We start from the raw sequence: 21,141 nt of genomic DNA, 5'->3' as shown, positions 1-21,141 counted from the left end.
CCTGTCAAGTGCTTATGTGTGACTGTGTTATATACACATATTTCTATGTCAATCCTGGACTTCTAATACTTCTGGAAGCACTGGATAAGACATGTAGTTGATGTAAAGTTCTGGACAACATTAGTATAGTTAAAACATGACCAATGTATCATGACTACTGTCCAAACATCCACTGCCCTTATTGGCATAAGCTCTAGCAAATCAGCTACATTCAATATTATATGAGATCACAGAAATAAGGGCAATGAATGGGCATATGTGTTTTCCAAGTCAAGATCAAATTGCACAGAATAAAATGGGCACCATACTGAACGCAGAGTAAATATTTGCCTTCTTTACACAAAGTAGAGACTTACTTATTTGGTGTTACTGTAGCCAGTGTTCCTTATGCGCACTTTCAGGTGTTTAAGGTTGTTGACCTTAACCTGGTAGACAATGTTCTTCACATAACCCTACAAGAAAAAATCCATTGGGGTTAAATCTGGCGACCTAGGAGGTCAAGTGATTAGTCCACCTCTGCCAATTCATATCCCAGCCATCTCTCTGTCCAGGTGATTTCTAACACGGTGGAAAAAATGTGGCGGCATATGTGTGGAAGCCGGGCATGAAAAAAACTTTCAGAGTTTTGCTTTCCGATGACATAACCAGATATGTGTATGACAATTAGTTTCCGAGATATACATTTTTATTTTGGACACCTTATATTCATTTATAAAACAGACAATACAACAAGGCAGACCAGAAGGCTGAAAAAAATTAATATCGCATGACATTTGAGCCAAGCATGCATGGACTACTTCCTCCTGACAAATTACAAAATTTCACATTAATATCTGTGATCCAGTTTTTAATGTTCTGCCAAATGTTGCATTCAAAGTAGTGCAAACTGTGCTATCAATGCCATTTCCACAGTGTGCTCCTGAGCACTGATAGAGGACCAACTTTCAGGTTCTGCTAACTACTGCGACATTTCAAAATTTCCAACTTACTTGATGAAGTTTCAACATTTTGAGGATGATGACCATTGGGATGCAGGACAAACACGTTACGTTTATTAAAAGACTAAAAATAAACAACATGTCTGATGATACACTAGCTGTAACAAACATAAATACATTTATCACAAAACATACTACCACATATATGAAGCACAGAGAAGCATTTATATACTCAAAGAAAATGAATGCTTCTCTTGTGATAATTACAGGAGTAACAGAGTACATAAATCTGTACACCAGCACATTAGCCATGGCTGTAATAAAATTGACAATGGCCAATTACAAATATTGGAGGGGGGAACCTTGCAGAATGCGCTTTTAAGGAAGAGGATCAGGCTGAGATCCAAGAATATTACATTATATGCAATATTTGAGGTTCTTGAAGTATGACTATGAAGAGTACTATCTTCTCACATGTGGCACAATATAAAAAAAACTCCATGGTTTTAGTCCACAAGCGAACTATACCAACAGCGACAGCCGCTTGTCAGCGAAGTTAGTGACATTAGTGGATAGAGGGTGTCGCATAGTCAGTGCAACGAGTCCCTATGGCCGTTAATTTTGGTTTTCTAGACTGAAGCCGCTATTTGCTTGAAATAGCTCCTCAATTATCCTCATGAGGCTGAGTGGACCCCGTTCCAGACCCACTACTTCACATAAAATATGGTAGCGCCGAGAATCGAACCTGGACATCTGGATCTGTAGTCAGGGACTCTGACCACTAGACCAAAGAGGTGTGATGCAGTATAGTGTGGTAAAAGTTCAGCAACACTTTCAGAGGTACATACTGCCTCTATCGTCAGGATAAAGGACTAAGTGTTACTCTGCTTGTTTCATTTACTCTTTGAGCCTGAAGATGGGGGCAGCAGATTCCCCAGAAAATTCAAAAAGCTTCCACCACACTACAGGGTATCACACCCGAGATGATGCTCTTTGTATTACATATTTATATTCCATATCTTTCAATGATACATAACAGCAACATTTCACTATGGTTTCTTCCAATTTTGTTAGTAACAGTTCATGTGTCAATCTAATTCAGTGACATTGCTTGAAAAATTGGGAACCACTAGCTGGCCAAGAAATTCCCTGTCCTTGTGAAACCCAAAAGGCCACTACCAAGTCTGTAACAGCATATCCTCTTACCTTTTCCTAAGCCAGTTGAATCCAGTCCACTCTTAACACCTTATTTTCTTAATACTGATTTTACTATTATCCTCTCATCTATGCCTAATTCTCCCAATAAATCTCTCCCCTTCACACTCACAAAGACAAAATTCTGTATACATCTGTCACCTTGCTGATGAATGCTACATGTGCCAGTCCACTTCCAGGTTATTATCCTAGTAATTTTAGGTGAGAAGTAAAAATTATGAAGGCTCTACATCATGATATTTCCTCCATTAACAATTCTCCTCTGTTTTAAGACCAAGTCTCATACCACATAAAACAGCAGGTAAAATTACTACTTTACACATGGAACATAAATCATGTTTAATTAAATACAGGGAGATCAAAAAGTCGTGCACATCAAACTAAAAGTTGTTATAAATTGTAATGCTAACGAGTAGACACACCATCTGTCGTGTATCGGTCATACGACATCTGCAGTATAGCTTTGTTTATTGCGTGACAGACATGTCGTTTTCCCAAGAACGAGTTTTCATGGAATTGAAGAGTCTGACTGGGTTTTCTTCTCTGAGGAAGTGTGGTTTCACCTTAGTAGCTATGTGAACAGTCAAAACAATAGGATTTGGTCATCTGAAAATCCACATGTTACATGAAAAGCCCTTGCACTGTCAGAAAATTGGAGTGTGGTGAGCTGTACCACATCGTCAAATAGTGGGCACAATTTTCTTTGAAACAAGAGTGAACAATCCAATGTACCAAGACATCATTACACAGTTTATTGCGCTTCTTGAAGTTGATGAACATGAGTGTTGGTTGCAGAAAGACGGTGCCACATGTCACACATCTAATGAAACTATGCAGTTCTTGCATGAGTTTTTTGGTGACCGTCTCATTTCAAAAGGATTGTGGCCCCTGTGTTCGCCCGATTTGTCACCTGCAGATTTTTTCCTTTGGGGGTACCTCAAAGGAATTGTCTATAAAAAGAGTCCGCATACACTGGATGACCTCAAGAGGAACATTTTGACGGCTATTAACAGCATCAGTTTACAGGTGCTCCACAAAGTGGCCTAAAACATGGTAAAAGGATTTGATTTGTTTCATTCTGGTCTGTCACACTAACAATATTACAAATGATAAGACAATTCTGTCCAGTGTGACTGGACGGAATTGTCTTATCATTTGTAATAATGGTAAAAGGAGCCTGCGCATGCATTGCTGAACAGGTAAGCAATTTCAAGCATATGTTGTAAAGACATAATTTGGTTTTGCATTTCTAAGTTGTAAGGTTATAAACATTAATAGTAAGTGCTGTATGTCTTGTAGTCTGTGCATTTAACCAGCAAAATATAATTGCTTAGTGTGATGCGCGCGACTTCTTGATCTCCCTGTATTGTACCATACTGTAGCATATAGACCCATTGCTAAGCTGGGACTGTAAACAAGAACCATTTCTGAGCAATGGCTCACTAAACATCTTCCCATTGCTAGCCAGCAGATTCTTAATAATGCAACAGTTGGAGTACAACAATGGAAACAAAGTGTTTCCAGTGTGGTCCATGCTGTGATGTTATAAAGGAGGGCCAAAGTTAGTTGAGGGTTCAGCTCAGTTCTTATGGGAGGCTGTGATGAGAGGACCAGAGCGCATGAAGCTGAAGAATCTCCACTGTTAGAAGCTGTTGCCATGGAATGGCTAATGATGACACAGCAGGCTGGAAGAGGCTTAGGAGGTGTTATGGTAACTTATAAATTGTGGAAATTAACAGTGGTACTGTAACTGCTTGTAGTTCTGAGTTGCATGTATAAGTGGTCAATAAATCCATTCACCAATCCAAACCCCATCAAGTCACACATACTACAATATTATATCGTAAATGTCTTTCCAGACAGCATTTCACAGACAATTACAGAAGTGGTGTGCAGACAGCTGGATCCTATATCAAGTCTGTGAATAATACTGCAACTGCTTTATCCACAATGGAAGAAAAGCAATATAGCAAATGCTCATGATTTGAGATTTACATGCAGTCAAACTATGTCAATAACGAAGGGTCCTTTCTTCTGGGATGTGATACCATATAGACTAGTAGAAGTTCTGCAATGTTTCAGAAGATGGTCTTGCCTCAATCTCCATGGTCAAAGAGTAGGGTGACAAAGAAGACAAGCTACCTGCAAGTTGGCCTGTTGAACCAACCAGCATAACATAAATCATGCATTTACTTACAAATACTATACTTGTTGAAGCCTAAATGTTGATTCTGTGTACAAATATTCAGCAAGTTCTGTAACTTTATCTCAGTTCTGAGGGAAGCCTAGATCACTTCAGTTTTTATAAAATATCTATAAAATAATTGCACTTTGCAAAAGATGGGTATGTAAGAGATAGGTCAGCTACTTAGTGACCCTAGCACAGGCACACTGTCTCTATGGAAATTTGCTCTTGTACCACTCTTTCAACTATTCAGTATATGAACACAGTAAAACATGTCTTCAATGCAGTATCGAGCAATCATAAGAATTCCCACCTCTACACAGTTTTGTTACATATACAAGTACATGGTTAATGATTTGCTGTTTTCATAGATACAAAAATTTGAGTTGGTTTCTTTTGGTTTGCTAAGCCACACAACCAAATTTTACCGTATCTTTTCCCTTACCAGGTTTCTTAAATTACAATTCCTTACATCAGAATAAATATATTACATTCCTGTGCTTCACAAACATTTTTTCGGCTTATAAAAATTCATTGTAAAATTAAAAACATCAAAACAGGAGGAATTCTACTTTAATTATATGATCTTATACAGGTACCAATAGAACAGAGACTTATATTATGCACGCACATTTTACAAACACCACAGATTACTCAGCCTTGTCAAGCACAGTATTATTTTACCTCAATTAAAACCACAATATTAAGATATTAGGATGTCACTTCCTCTGTTGCACCTTCAAATTCCAACTTCACATCTTCAGGAAGTCCTTCAACATCAACTTCTGATTCAGGTGCATTCAGCATATTAAGAGTCACCTCTGAAGATTTACTCATCATGCTCTGTTGAGATGCCTGTGTAGTCTGAACAGTCTGAATTGTGCGAACAGGAATTCCTGCATCTTCAAAGGCCTTCTTCTTCAGTGTTGTTCTGATCTGAGAACTAAAGGTAAGAATAAACTTGCACTATTTCCATGTTTTAGGTAAAATCAGTCTTACCTGAAAAGGTGTACCGCACAGTCCGCATGAGGAGGGGATACAACATTCAGGGTCATAAAGAAAAGAATAAATTATGAGACAATTAAAATTCCATAAACAAAAAAAAAACTCTGTGGTTTCAATCTGCAAGCGAACTAAAATTCCACAAACAATGAAATTTATACAACAGTACAAAAGGCTATCTCCATAAGAGATATCTTGAACCGTTATATCTTTTTGTATATAAATAAGTGATAAAGTCCATCAAGTGTAACTAATTTAATAGGATTATATAAAAGCTTTGCCTTTACGTGTATCACAAATTACTGACCATTTAACAGAAGGCATAGTGAGTATGGGAATTATTTTACATATGTTGTTGAATGTAGGTTTTTACTACAGTATCATAGCAGAACTTCAAATAGTTACATAAATTAAAAATGAACAGCTCATACAGACAAAATAAGTTATGAACATTAAGAATAAATGGTTAAAACCAGTTAAAATATGTTAAAAAGTCCTGTTGAGTATATGGAAGAACAAGTGGATGGTCTCTGTTTCTTTCTATTCTTGGTTACTAAGAAGTTTACTGACTGCTGTATTGTGGGTCATATACCTATCTGTCCTTCTGCATCATCCTGTTGTGCATGCCATCCCACATACTACAATCCAGTTCAATGGATTACAAACAAGAATGTTGAGAAATGTGCGACTGGAGACTGCATAGAATACAAGCTCAACCGATACCTGTATTTGGTTCAGAAACCACCTTAAGGAAATACAGTGCAGTGAAAAAAGGATGCAACTTCAAGCAATGAGATTCATTATTAGATCACTAACAGAAGCTACCTGAAAAGACTTAATAACTAATGACACAAGAGAAGAATTTGGAGTTACTAATCTGTTACACAATATTGAAAAAGATGCATCATATTGGTGAGGCACACAGTAGTATACTTGGTTGAGGCACTATGCTATAAGCCGGAATGTCGTGGATTCAATTCCTGATGAGGTTACTGAATTTTTCAATTTACCTTATACCTCAAGGAGCACTATGGCCCTGGGGTCAACTCAGTCCCTAACACAAATGAGTACCAGGAATCTTCCTGGAGGCAAAGGGCAGCTGGCCATCTGTGAGCCAATTTTGTAGAAAATGTGGGAGGCTCAACATCTCACAACCCTATGGGTCTCCACAACCTGTTACAGGGATAGCTTTACTTTTTTTTTTTTTGCATTACACTGGAGAACACACAGCGAGAATGGATAATACAAGAAAGAAATTGGATTAAATAGCAGGTTTATTATATCTTTAATATAAAACATCTCAAGGAAGAGAAGTGTGAAGAAATGGGAAGCGATGGTCCAATCAATCAGTTCTGAAAACAAGTCCTGATGGTTTGCTGCAGAAAATACAGCTAAATGGAATTACTCATATATTTGTGAATAAATGACACGGAGTATATACGATGAGCAACAGTTATGCTATGTGATACGTTCAAGAAGCACAGGCATAAAAGCATAATAAGTACACTCACATCTGGGGCGTGTATTCCGGAATACAACAAACATACACCAACTAGAACATGAAACAAAAGAAATTTCTGAATTGAAAAGCAGCAAGCAACCCTCAATGTTAATATCTGGTATGTCACACTACATGTATCTGTGAATACTGATATTATAACTCCTTTGGTCCTCCAGTAATCTCACAAATATATTCTACATATTCTACTTTTCACAGATGTACACTCTTGATCTGCCATCATACAAAACAGTAGGACTAGTACACTGCTGGTTACAGTCTCCACCTAACAATGACAACAGAACATTTCTGATGAAGAAACTGAAGTCTCGAAATACACTTCATTTATGTATTTCATATCTTTTATTTTCCAAAATATTTATAAATTTACAATTTATATTCTGTTTTACAGAAATAATTACACAGAAATGTTTCTAAACTTACACAGTTCTGCCTTTGATGTGTTCACTTATCTTGCTGAGATCTTCTCCAAAATGTTTTACTGCTTGTCGAAGCATTTCAATTTCTTCATCTGTCCACTTTCTGCTATGCAAATTATGCAAAGAAAGACAAAATGTAATATCAAATACTTTCAGAGAAATACAAACAATATATACAAAGTTATGTACAATTCCTAAAAAACAATTACTGAGGAGAGAAAATGAGATCTAATTTTATTCCATCCGACAACAAATTCACCTGTACATCTTTTTTACAAGAAAAAGTTCATATAACTTGCTTTATATTTTGCTTTAATGTATCTCAGCCTGGGTTGAGCTGTGAAAATCCTCATTTCTTGGGCACAGAGGAGACATGCAAGAAACATGAACACTTCATCACCCACATTACTGGATATATATACATGAGTCACTGGCAACACAAGTCATTCCCTCTGTCAACCACTCAAACCTCTATTTAAGCAAATTATAATCAAAAGTCATCATGTAACAATTAGCATATATTCTGTATTGCAGAGTAGCCTGGCTCAAATTTTGGCCCAAACAAATGCTCAGACATCACTGTAAAATAACCATGTCCAATTCCTTTCATATCCTTCCCAAATGCATCATTCAGTATCAACCTACTGAGCAAGTTGGCTCCAGTGGTAATACTTTTGACTTCCACTGTGGAGGTGCCTGGTTTGAATCCTGCATGAGGATTTTTGTTCTTTTCGTCATTTCCTCCATACAAATGTCAGAGTAGCACCTCAGATTAGGACATGACCACCTCGTTCCACATTCTAATTCTTCAACTTACAGTCACCTGACATTGCACACTCTGCACTACTGACAGCATTATTAAATAAGGCAAAACAGGGTAAAAGGTAAAGTTGTCCTTGTGCTCAATTAATCTAGCACCATGCCATGAAGATGGGGGAGTGGACATATAGCTCCACAACTCTTGACCTTGGCATTAGACAGAACTCAGTGTGTCAGCTTCATGCCCTAGCCACTTTACCCCAGGGGAAAGAGCCTCTGGTACCCACTGGATAGGAGGTTGGGTGGGCCTCAGAGCTGGTCGGGACACTATGGAGTAGAGAGAAATCTCTTGCCCCAGCCAGAAAATGCATCTTGGTCATCCTAGTTCCTACACCAACTGAGACATCCCAGCTCTCTGAATTATTAAATAAAGTATAGATAAATTCATATCTTCCTTCCCTACTAAACAACCTATACAACTAACAAAACAAATTCTAAATAAACCAGGACAAAGAGGTAGATTTATGGACACTCCTATATGGAAATAGATGACTGCACTAACACCAGAAAAAAAAAAAGCCATACCATTCTGCAGTTTGATCTCTACAACTTGCAAATTAATGACTTGGACTCATTTAACTCAGGACAGGTCTAGTGGCAGTATCTCTTGAACTTGGTAATGAACCTTCAGGTTTCATATGGAACTTCTTGACCAAATAATAAGATTATTAAGATTGTGGTCTTTTGGATTATGACAACATGTAATATTATAGTTGGTTACCAACATCCCAGAGAAACCAGTTACAACCAAGATCAGTGCAAACTGAAGCAGCAGGTTTCTCTGAACACTGATAACGATTTATGATACTATACGATGTCACACCCTAAAGACCACAATCTTACATTTTCACCACTGTGAAAACCTCAGATTTCAGGCTTATCAATTTAACTTCTCACGATGGATTCTGCTCCTCAGAACTACTTAGGGCTGGAAAGGAAGGAACTAACAGAAGTGGTGGGGGAACACACTGGCTGCCTACAAAAGAATTTTATTCAATAAGAAATTGATGTCATTAATATAGCCAGTGCTGAACTTCATTATGGAAGAACAGAAAATTTCAGCTTTTAATTTTAAAATAAAAAAAAAATCTACTTTTTTTATTTATTTGTTTAATCATCAATCAGAATATACATTCTATAAGCTAATGTTATGGTTGTTTAGATGACTTGGTGAGGAGTTGTCCAGCAGCGAATCCTCAGTAATTCAAATCAGGTCAATTGGCCAGTTTCGTTTGAATCCTCTGCTGTCTTCTCTTGTCGATAGCTTCTTTAGGAGTGGGGTTTTATGAGTTATGATTTTGTTGTGATGTCTGTTGCTTTTTTGTTGTATGAAGTCTTGTACGGAAGATATACCGAGATCATTGTGGAGTGTTGTGTTGGAGACATACCATGGTGCGTCAACTATCATTCGTAGGATTTTAGATTGGCTTATTTGAATTATTGCTATATTAGATTTGCTGGTGCAGCTCCATAATTCCAGGCCATATGTCCAAATAGGTAAAATTATAGTCTTATAGATCAGAATTTTATTTTCAACTGTTAGCTTTGACTTTTTGCCTATAAGCCAGTTTAACTGTTTAATGGTTGTCTACTTGCCTTCGTTTCTAGACTACATTCTGCTTCCATGTTAATTTGCTGTCTATAGTCATACCTAGGTATTTTACTTCTGCTTTGCGTGGTATTTGGAGATCATTGATGTATATGTCAGGTGTCGGCTTTTTTCATAGGGTGAAAGTTATGTAGCAAGTCTTGTTTTCATTTATTCTGATACGCCACTTCTCGAACCAATTTTGTAATGATCTAAGGTGATGCTGAAGGTCTGTTGCTGCTCTTTCTGGGTCTTTGTTAACTGACAAAATAACTATATCATCAGCAAATGTTCCAAGAGTTATATTTGAGGAAGTGGGTAGGTCAGATGTAAATAAAGTGTATAAAGCTGGACCAAGGACACTACCCTGTGGCATGCCTGCTTTTATCGGTGGTGGTCCAGATTCTTCGTTTCCCACTCTTATTTGGAACTGTCAGTCACTTAAGTAGGATTTAAGAAGATTAAAATACGGTGGTGGAAGGATTTGTTTGATCTTGTATAGCAGACCACTATGCCACACCCTGTCGAAGGCCTGGCTGACGTTTAAGAACACTGCTGTATGGTAGAATGGCCTTGACGAAATCCAAATTGGTGGTGTTGAATCCACTCTTCTGGCCTCAAGTCTTTGTCTATTCTTCTAAGTATAAGTTTTTCAAAACCTCTGGACAACACTGATATGATGCTGATTGGGCGGTATGAAGCGATTTCTGTTGGATTCTTTCCTGAGGTCTGCTGAAGGTCAACCAATGTTTTAGAGGAACATGTCACCTATATTTTCAGGGGTTAAGAATAAGCCAAGCAAGAAACCAGCATGAAACAGGTATCAAGGAGAGTGTACTTGGCTTACTCTTTAACCCTGAAGATGGGCGTGCCATGTTTCTGCGAAATATCAGCGAACACTTCCACCCATCAATATCTCAATGGAAGCCATTATCATCCAGACCTAAAGGATGACTCTACAAGACCTTCAAATCATGAAGATCAAGAGTTGGAAGATGCTTGTACAATGGATGGAGCAATGAAAGGAAATTGTTGAGTCATCTTGGGTTGTAGAACTGTTACAGAAGAAGAAGACTTCCACCCATCCTACTTATATCACTGGAATTCCACCATATTGATAAGAATTACCTGATGAAAGGATAGACTGACAGCTCAGTACAAGGATTCTAAATACGCTTCATAAATATCCTATGGAAATATAAACATACAGCTGCCTTATAAGAATGAATATCAGAAAACAATTATGAATATAGCAAATTCTGTTTCCCCCACTATTAAAACATTACATAAAATTGAACACTAAAAGGGATATGCAGCACATACAAATATGTACTTACATTACTATGTTTTGTGAATGTTGGCATTTTTCTGACACTAGTGCCTTCAAATTGGTTGTGAGTAGCATCAGAGGACTTGTCAGGGCTGGAAAAATATTTAGAAACATAGGAGACTATCAAATTCCTAAAACTTGAAGGAAAACAGGATAGGACCAATTCTGAGTTTAAAATAAACAAAATTTATCGACTTAACTTCCACCTGTTTAGTGTTTTATGCTGTACAGCAGTTAAACAAGTGAAGTTAAGTGACTTACAAGACAAAATTCTAGAAGATTTTCACATACAGCATACAATGATTCTATAACTGTCTATAACTGGAACTGATGTGTGGAAGAATTGCACGTTTCTCTATAGCAATCACAAAAACCTTTGACACACACAGGATTAAATAATAAAATCACTGTCTCAAGACATGCGATAAATTAACCACTTGAACTGTTTCCCAACAATCTTACAATTACAGGAGTTGTAATCACAAATTGGTTTACTGATGGGTACACCAAATTTTTCAGATGCCCATTCACAGGAACCATAAATAAGTGAAGTTAAGTGACTTACAAGACAAAATTCTAGAAGATTTTCACATACAGCATACAATGATTCTATAACTGTCTATAACTGGAACTGATGTGTGGAAGAATTGCACGTTTCTCTATAGCAATCACAAAAACCTTTGACACACACAGGATTAAATAATAAAATCACTGTCTCAAGACATGCGATAAATTAACCACTTGAACTGTTTCCCAACAATCTTACAATTACAGGAGTTGTAATCACAAATTGGTTTACTGATGGGTACACCAAATTTTTCAGATGCCCATTCACAGGAACCATAAATAAGTGAAGTTAAGTGACTTACAAGACAAAATTCTAGAAGATTTTCACATACAGCATACAATGATTCTATAACTGTCTATAACTGGAACTGATGTGTGGAAGAATTGCACGTTTCTCTATAGCAATCACAAAAACCTTTGACACACACAGGATTAAATAATAAAATCACTGTCTCAAGACATGCGATAAATTAACCACTTGAACTGTTTCCCAACAATCTTACAATTACAGGAGTTGTAATCACAAATTGGTTTACTGATGGGTACACCAAATTTTTCAGATGCCCATTCACAGGAACCATAAATAAGTGAAGTTAAGTGACTTACAAGACAAAATTCTAGAAGATTTTCACATACAGCATACAATGATTCTATAACTGTCTATAACTGGAACTGATGTGTGGAAGAATTGCACGTTTCTCTATAGCAATCACAAAAACCTTTGACACACACAGGATTAAATAATAAAATCACTGTCTCAAGACATGCGATAAATTAACCACTTGAACTGTTTCCCAACAATCTTACAATTACAGGAGTTGTAATCACAAATTGGTTTACTGATGGGTACACCAAATTTTTCAGATGCCCATTCACAGGAACCATATGGTGCATATGATCCTATCAATAATGTGCCATGCACCATAAGTTTTATTTTATTGGAAGAAACAAAATACAAGAATAAGTGGTGAGTTCATCAAGTCTGTTACACTTGACTGACTTATGCTACTTATTTATGTATTAAGAGGTTTAATGGTTCAAGATGTCTCTTATAAACAAAACACAAGGTTTATTTTATTTTCAGAATAAATGTAAGTAATTCTGTTTGTAGGAAGTACAAATGGATTAATATGTAGCCTCTAAAGAACAAAACATACATGATCCAGAAATGTTAATAAAAAATTTAAGGCAATGAGTGAATTGTAATATATATATGAACCTAGCAACGATTAACATAGGCCATGTACTCACCCTGCTGGGGAGTCTGCTGTAGGATGTAGCTGCATTGTGAGTTCACCCAGTTTGTTGAAGGCTGCACCAGCTGCAGTGAAAATCTCACCAACCTGAATCAACACACAGCACATCTTTCATATAGTAAAACAGCTGAAACAAATAATTGTCCTAAAATGATAATGAATGGTTCTCCTTCCACTCATGTTAATCTCAACACATTCATTTTTGTGAAGGAGCTTCAAGGGAGCCATATCCAAACTACCGCAGAGGAGTTCAGTCATTTACGATGTTCTGACATGGTGAACAATTTTTCTTTCTGAAAGAACTTTAAACAAATGGTATTTTTTTGCCAGTTACTAGTGGATGTAACTACCTTTGCAGTTTACTGTATGTTGACTGTGTGCTATTCATTTCTTTATCCTGGAATACAGTAAACTACAAGTGTGCTGTAAGAATGATGGGATTTTAGGAATACCAGATGCAGAGGTATTAGAAGTTAAAGTATTGTGACATGAGAGCTAAAGGCCGGAATAATGGAGCCTGAAGAGAAGACTGTTGCTAGATAATGGCTGGTAAACATGATTCTATGTCATAAAACAAGCATGCCATTACTAGGCAACATGGTCTTTTCTATGAGGTCTGTGCTGAGGCTATACAGCAAGCACGAATGACCCCAATTAGTTACCTGTGAAATGGTAGCCAGCTGGCACCAACGTGAGCAGAAGACAACATCACTGAGACTGAAGGCAAGCTATGACCAGTGAAGACTATGAGAGACTGAGACTAGCATGTGCTGTAGCGATTTGTAAAGTGTGTATATTAGTGAGGCTGTTACGCGTTACCTTTAGTTATGAGTTATAAGTGTTCAGTAACTACAATCACAAATCCAAACCCCGTGTCTAGTCACACACACACATGGCAGTATCAAACCAGATCTAAACACATTTTTTTCAGATAAAATATAAACCTGAAGCTACAAATTTTCTGAAAGTTCCCCCACCTCATGCAATTTTATAACAAATCCCATATTAATTCTTACCCCATTTCAGGCAAGAACAAAACCTAATTCATTAATTGTGCAGTGCTGAAACCAATGTCACAATTATTTAATATAATATTATATTGTATCATCCTGTTGCACATCGTTTATTATTCAACAAATGTCACTAATCCACCGCCTTACATGGAACATGTCCTTCTAAAACCTATTTAAGTCCCTTATATGGCACAATGCATCCTTTTAGAACTTATTTGAAAGCTTCTGTACTTTACACTGTATGATTCGGGCAACAATGGTCATCATTAGATGTTCAAATTGTTGGTGAAAACTGCTGTGCTTACATTTTTGTGGTTCTAATATCTCATGGGTAGTTCCCATCTGCACACCCACATTTACCATATCTGTGGTCTCACAAACATATGTAGTCTCATAATTCCAAGCAAGTTCCCGAAAACAGTACCTGTGAGTTCCATCTCAAACTGTTTAAAAAACTATACCTATGATTGCCAACTTTGATTGTTTAAATCTAATGTTTTGACACTTTTTTATGTAGAAGAGATTTCTACCCATTTTCTGAATCCCACAGTCACAACTTCAGCTATTACAGAACAATTACTTTACTTTAATGTCTGTGTTGGAAGGTGTACTAGTGAAATTAAATCCAGGATTGCCATGGCAAAAGCTGCATTTAGCAAGAAGAAGAATCTTTTTACCAGCAAATTGGACTTAAATTTGAGGAAGAAAATAGTGAAATGCTACATTTGGAGCATAGCTCTGTATGGGGCTGAAACATGGACACTTAGGGCAGTAGATCAGAAACATCTGGAAAGTTTCGAAATGTGGTGTTGGAGAAGGATGGAGAAGATCAGTTGGACCGATTATGTGAGAAATGAAGAAGTGTTAATTAGAGTCAGTGAGCAGAGGAATATCCTACATGAAATAAGAAAACGGAAGGCTAATTGGATTGGTCATGTTTTACGCAGAAACTGCCTTCTAAAAGAAGCTATCGAAGGAAAGATAGATGGGCGGATAGAAGTGACAAGAAGACGAGGAAGAAGACGTAAGAAGATGCTGGATGACCTTGGGGACAGAAGAGGATACTGTCATTTGAAGGAGAAAGCTCTAGATCGCATTAAGTGGAAGAATTGTTTTGGAAGAGACTGTGGACCTGCTGTCTGACAGATTACTGATGATGATGAATGTCTGTGTCTTATGATCAGCATTAGGCTGGAAAGTAAGTGCAACTCCTGCATCATAACCTTATAAAATTATCTAAATATATCTAGGTAATTTCAGAAATCATTAAACACAAACAAAGATTAACTATTTATCGTGTGGAATATTTCTTTCTGCCATTATGAACAAAGTAGCTGCTAATAACTTGTGGATCTGATGATGCTTTACGAAGTGTATTAGTTGCCCTTGCGTTTATCGCATGCAGCAAAACATCTCACCATGAACAAATATACAGTTGTGCTAGTCCACAAATGAAAAACTTCACTTTGGTTTGGAATACACTTATACATTGGCAAATCTTGAGAAGCTGACAATTGGGCAGCCACTCAAGAACTTCCCAGCATTTTATGGAACTCGAAGGTTCATTACCGTGCTCACTAGAGCCCTCCACTGGTCCCTACCCTGAGCCAGATCAATCCAATCCAAACCATACCATCCTCTCTCTAAGATCCATTTTAATATGGTCCACACACCTACGTCTTGGACTTCCCAGTGGTTTCCTTCGTTCCGGCTTTCCCATCGATATCATACATGCATTCTTCCTCTCCCCCATTCGTGCTACAGTATAATAAAACATGCAACTACCACCTTTCTGATAGACCAAGAAGTGTAACATTTTTAAAGTATGCATGTAACGTTTATATTATGGGCGCTTTTCATAATTTGGATTTCGTCTTGCAGCAAATACATACCTATCAGACTAGGCTTATGAAATAGCAGTGTTAGCCAAATCTGTTACTTTGGATTCATTACTTAAAACATTAATATATAGAACTGAGAATCAATACCTTACTTGCGGAATTCATTCTGAACAGTAATATTGTATCTGATTACATTTACTTTACGTCACCAACTTCTAACTAACACAAAACCCAACTGATTACAAATACATAGCACCACAACACCAAAACCTCATTGTTTACGTGTTGCTGTTCGACACTGCATCACCTTTGGTCAAAGAAAATCTGCATTATCCAGTGCTACCAACACCATACATTTTCCTCCCAAATTTGAACGTTGCTATCAACAGCCGTCTGGGATACGAGCAATAGTATTATCGACATGTGTGCGAGTTTGTCTGTTCGCGTCGTCGTTGTTGTATTGATATCGATTTTTTGCAGATACATATCTAGTGCAGATAAATTTAAACAACAGAGATACTCTACCGAACGATTCAGGGGTAGCTGTCTCCTACCCAATGGATACCAAGGGCAATTTCTCGTGGATATGCTTAACGTTAAGAAAAATGGACTATACCCCAAATGTCTTCTTGCCATAGTGCTTAAATAATTAACACTTTAAAGCCCACCTGCTTTAATTAATTAAGCACACAAAATTTTACCTTCTATTGCATGGAAAGTATCGTATATTTCAATGTATTTTGTGATGGATGAGACGACAGACACGCATGTTATTCATTTATTATTTGACTACTAATTTTACACAGAAATTTGATGACGTTTTGTGGGCTATTTGTAGGTTGGTTACGACGCTGTCTGTACGAGCACACACTACAGAGACTGTGATCGGCTTCCGAAATGTGACATCGCGTAGCTTGTTAAGCGGAAATCTACTGGCCCCCTCTTCATTGTAGAAGGGACAGAACATTCTGAATAGGAAATGTTCTACAAGTGTACATATATGAATATTGCAGTATACATTCAGGAAAATGTTTGTTAGATTAAGTAAGGGATCTCATACCTTCCTGTGACCTAACTGAAAATAAAAATGTAAAAAATTATATCACTGCCTGTTGTTCTACACATGTGTGACATTTTGGTCTCCTGCTCTAAGGGAAGAAAACATAGTAAAGGGGTCTGATAACAGCGCTGAGGGCAATAATTGGACCTAACGGAGAGGAAGAAAGTCGTGTCTAGAGAAAGTTACATAATGAAGTTCAGATTGACTTATAGGCCTGTAGATACGAATTATATGAAAAGTAGGGGATCTTTGGGATGTGTAGGACATGCGGAAGAAATTATATTCAAACAAAACTGCAGTCGTAAACCTAAAGGAAAAGGTACATTTTTGAGATTTATTTGTAGGTTGGAGGACAATATCGAAATGTATCCTAGATAAATATCGTTGGAAGGCATGAACTGGATTTAACTGGCTCAGTATTGGTTAAACTGGCATAGTTCTTGGGCTAGGTAACAATCTTTAGTTTTCCTTAAAGATAATTTCGTTGAGTAGCCATTATCTTTACAGGGAAGACTGTATCTTGCAGATGGTGAACAAAATCAGCCCAGGACAGATTTCCTAACATAGCCTGTAAGGTTCATATATTCTGGCGGGAAAGCTTCTTGCTTGGTTGCGAAACTCGTCTAAATACCACATAACCATATATTACACACTATAGCCGTTGCTCTCAGGTACGTTGTACGCGTGACTGTTGTGAGTTACAAGTTTCGCAGAGTTGAAAGACAGATTTACAATAACATTCTACTGAAATCTACCAGTCTTGATTTTAGGCCTGGCCTCTGTGCTGAGAGTGAGAAGGCAAGAAATAAGTGAGCAGTGGTTGCATTTCAATTGCAGGAGGGAGTAAGGATGACGGACTGTAACTAATCCCCCTCACTAACCCATACATATTCTGCAGTCCTCATTTCAGTTACCACACTTGACCAAATCCACTGCGTATTCTGTTCAAAACAGCGAAGCCTAAAAACGTGGAAAGCAATTGACGGTCAATGGCACAACTCAAGAGAAGGGGGAGCTGCTGTTGTGATGTTCTCTACACTTGTCATGTTAACCTCAAACGCACTTTCCTTACGCCTCATTACACTAGGGGTGATCAAATCTCTTGACCTTACAAATGTTGACTAGTAGGCCAGTTATTTTAAATTCAGAATTGCGCAGTGCCGGTGACGTCAGAACATGTAATGCTATTGACCTGCTTCTGTAGAAAAGGAAATCTAACCCAAGAAGATTCAAGTGTCCGTACTGTGATATTCTAGGTTATGACACAGTGCGGTCTGATAGGTAAGTGCTAACTTTTCAGAGGAACTTCAACCCCATAACCAGAGGCAGAAGTACGTAGATTCTAATGGGTTCTGACAATGGTGTATGACAATCGGGATTAATGGGTTTTGGACTTTGTCCATCGTCCGGTATCCTAAAGAACAAAACGTTTCGGAAACTGGGTCTGTTCCCATTGATCGGGATTAGCTCTTTTTTACGGACCAAACAGTGTCTCCAACTCTCTCATCTGAGGACGGAAAACGATCCAGTTTCCGAAACGTTATGTTTTTTGGAATACCGGACGCTTGACAAAGTCCAAAAACCCATTAAACCCAAAGGTAGAATGTTCCTCCGAAATGTTCGTATCCACCTGTAGAAGACTACAGAGTCATAACCTAGAAGAAGACAATATTAATCTTCGCTGTCGTGAAAACTTCGAATTTTATATAATTTTAAATACACCAGTTCTTAAATTGTCGACTATAATCAATCTAAATCTCTAATATTTCATATCAACTTATTCTTAAGATATATTCCTGTTTTCATGGATTCATAACATTCTTAAAGCTCAAAATCTTCTGTAACCAGACAGCTCCATCACGGTAAGGTGAAGTTACACGTCGACATAATCAATTAAGCACCATTCCAGTAAGACGTATGGTGTAGTGGAGCTCCACCAGTCTTAACCTCAGCACTAGATGGAGGTGAGCAGTCAGCTTCACGCCGTTTAACTTCGGAGAAGCAGCCCCAGTAACCATCGGGTTGAAGTTTGGTGGGCGGAACAGCCAGTCTGGACGTTACGGTTAAAAGAAAAAGTCTTGCTCCATTAAAGCAGAAATATACTGAAGACATAACCAATAGGACTAGGGCATACTTTTTGGCTGACAACTAGACAAGCAGCATGTACGTACAATCACTTCCCAGTAAAATCGATCTGCACCGATGGCAGTCACAGTGGTCCACGGATCCTTAAAGCATGGCATTGACTCAGGTGTCATCATATAACCCGTGCCCACCTCAGGAGACGCTGCGAGTCTAAATTTCTGTGTATTCTTACCTGTTTTAATGTGGTTTCGGAGAGGTCGAAATAAAAAGTTGCAAAATGCGCCTATAAGAATCAATGTCTGTCCGACTGTCAACATACGTATATTAATAAAGAATCACTGAGCAGATTTTAATGAAATCCGACATTATATTTTTGCTAGCATTTGCTGACCGTTCCAATTTAAATTACAATCCGATAAAAATGATGACACTTCATGCAAAATTAACATACGTTTCTGCGTGCATACCGAGTGCAACCTGTTAAATATATACTGGAGTGAAACGCGTTTGAAACAAATTTTATAGAGAAAAATGAAACGAATTTTATGTCCAGAGCAATTCTCCGTAATGCTCACTGTCTTCTTGAGAGTTAATAAGAGACTAACGGGGCACAGCTGTTGCGCTATCATATAGTTTACTGTCAACACCAATGAACATTAGCCCTGTGTTCTTATTTTCTATTTTAGAAGAATATATCTTTAATGTAAGTTGATCGGACTGGATGGTTACTATACTAGTGCTCTACTACTGCAGGTCTCGGTTTCGATTTTCAGCTCTGAGCCAGGTTATACTGATGGAGGTACTTCGCTTTTTATCTCAATTTACTCCATATAAATACTGCGATAAAATTTATATGAGGCTATGACCGCTTCCTTCCATGTCCTTACTAATTAATCATTCATTAACATTATGTAAGATAAGGTTCAACGAGTTACGGGACGGAAGTTCTTCGAGCTGCAATATGTATTAATTTGAAATACACAGACTAATAATTATCACGTAAAGCAGTCGGTATAAATTCTTCCCACAACTTCTTTTCATGTTCGTGACTGTTTCAGTGTATGTTACAAATCTTCAATTTATACAACTTTATTTAATTTTAATTCATTTAATGTTCCATTTATTAATCACGTCTGAATTTGACTATTATTAATTTTGACTTTTTGTTTCAACCACATTTTAGCTTAATATTTTTATTCGCACATATTTTTCTCATTTACTATATGAACCTGACTACATTTACAGAAGTGTAGAGTTCGTTTCGAAGTTTTGAATCAAAGTTTTAGACACTCTTATTCGTAACTCACGTAATTATATTAATTAAGGTACATAAATATTACTATATCATGTATTATAATACAGATCATGCCATCTTTCAACTGCCTTCTAATTTTGGAGGCGCGGGTTCAATTTCCGGTACCTTCACGTAAGATTCGAGGTGGACAAAGTGGCACTGCAGTTTCTTCGGATGTCCTCTGCTAATCATTACTCCACAACTGTCCAATATTCATCTGACTTGTGCGATAGCCTTGAGCAGGCAGCACATTATCACATCCTAAAAAAAAAGTAAAGCTATCCCTGTAAGAGGCCGTGAAGGCCCATAGGGTTGTGAGACGCTGAGAGTCCCACATTATCTAGACAATCGGCTCAAAGATGGCGGTAAGACTGTCAGCCTTACGCGCCGGCCGCGCTTTACTCCCCAGGATTTTTTTTTTTTAATTAATTCCTTGTACTCATTTCTGTGAGAGGCTGAGTCGACCCCGGGGCCATAGTGCGCCTGGAAGGATTAGGTCAATTGAAAAAAAAAATCCAATGAACTCATCCTAGATTTTTAAACTTGGTTGGGGAGCTTCATCTCTGACCTCGTACTTGGTTGCTTGCAGACTAATTACATTGCATTACACCATACTGGATCCCGGGACTGGCAATTGTTTTTTATCTTCTCAGCATCCAAACCTGCTCTGGGGTCCACGCAGCCTCCTATTCAGTGGGTACCGGACGCTCCCGCTGAAGTACCGCAACGGGGGCGTTTAGCTGAGCACTCCCTCCATCTACCGCTCAGATTAAGTATGGTGGAGTTCTATCTCCATTACTTATATGTCTTCATGGCGTGGCGTATAATTCAATTAGAATACAGATAGCGATACCTTTTTAGTTTACCTTGAAAGGTCACATTACCTGCTTCTCAAAGGTCTTGATGTAGATTCGTGCAATGAAGCTGAGATGGCATTGATTCTGACGAATTTATGTGTAAATTGACTTTGCGAAAGTAATGAAACGTGCACACACTAAACTCACGTTTGT

At 37.7% G+C, this 21,141-nt stretch overlaps 1 protein-coding gene across 2 annotated transcripts; it reads right to left on the bottom strand.

Annotated features, from left to right (window-relative positions):
* Positions 1-4,893: 4,893 nt before the first annotated feature.
* On the bottom strand, positions 4,894-16,000 carry LOC111871691 (chromatin complexes subunit BAP18). 2 transcript variants are annotated; one of them, XM_023864953.2, is made up of 4 exons: positions 15,840-16,000; positions 12,834-12,925; positions 7,283-7,381; positions 4,894-5,281 (listed from the first exon to the last, which is right to left on the bottom strand). In XM_023864953.2, the coding sequence occupies exons 1-4, from the start codon at positions 15,855-15,857 to the stop codon at positions 5,050-5,052; spliced, it is 441 nt and encodes a 146-aa protein (XP_023720721.1). In that variant the 5' UTR covers positions 15,858-16,000; the 3' UTR covers positions 4,894-5,049. The 2 variants fall into 2 exon arrangements, with proteins under 2 accessions (XP_023720721.1, XP_023720722.1); XM_023864954.2 differs by having other exon boundaries at positions 15,845-16,000.
* Positions 16,001-21,141: the final 5,141 nt, after the last annotated feature.

Source organism: Cryptotermes secundus, unplaced genomic scaffold (assembly GCF_002891405.2).
Source record: "Cryptotermes secundus unplaced genomic scaffold, Csec_1.0 scaffold262, whole genome shotgun sequence".
Lineage (NCBI taxonomy): Eukaryota > Metazoa > Arthropoda > Insecta > Blattodea > Kalotermitidae > Cryptotermes > Cryptotermes secundus.
This window is presented reverse-complemented; position numbering and strand designations above follow the sequence as displayed.

Coding starts and splice junctions, on each gene's coding strand:
- LOC111871691 (XM_023864953.2), bottom strand. Junction 7,382..12,833: donor ACAGCAGACTCCCCAGCAGG/GTGAGTACATGG, acceptor TTTGCATAGCAG/AAAGTGGACAGATGAAGAAA. Junction 5,282..7,282: donor CACATCAAAGGCAGAACTGT/GTAAGTTTAGAA, acceptor TCTTACCTTTAG/TTCTCAGATCAGAACAACAC.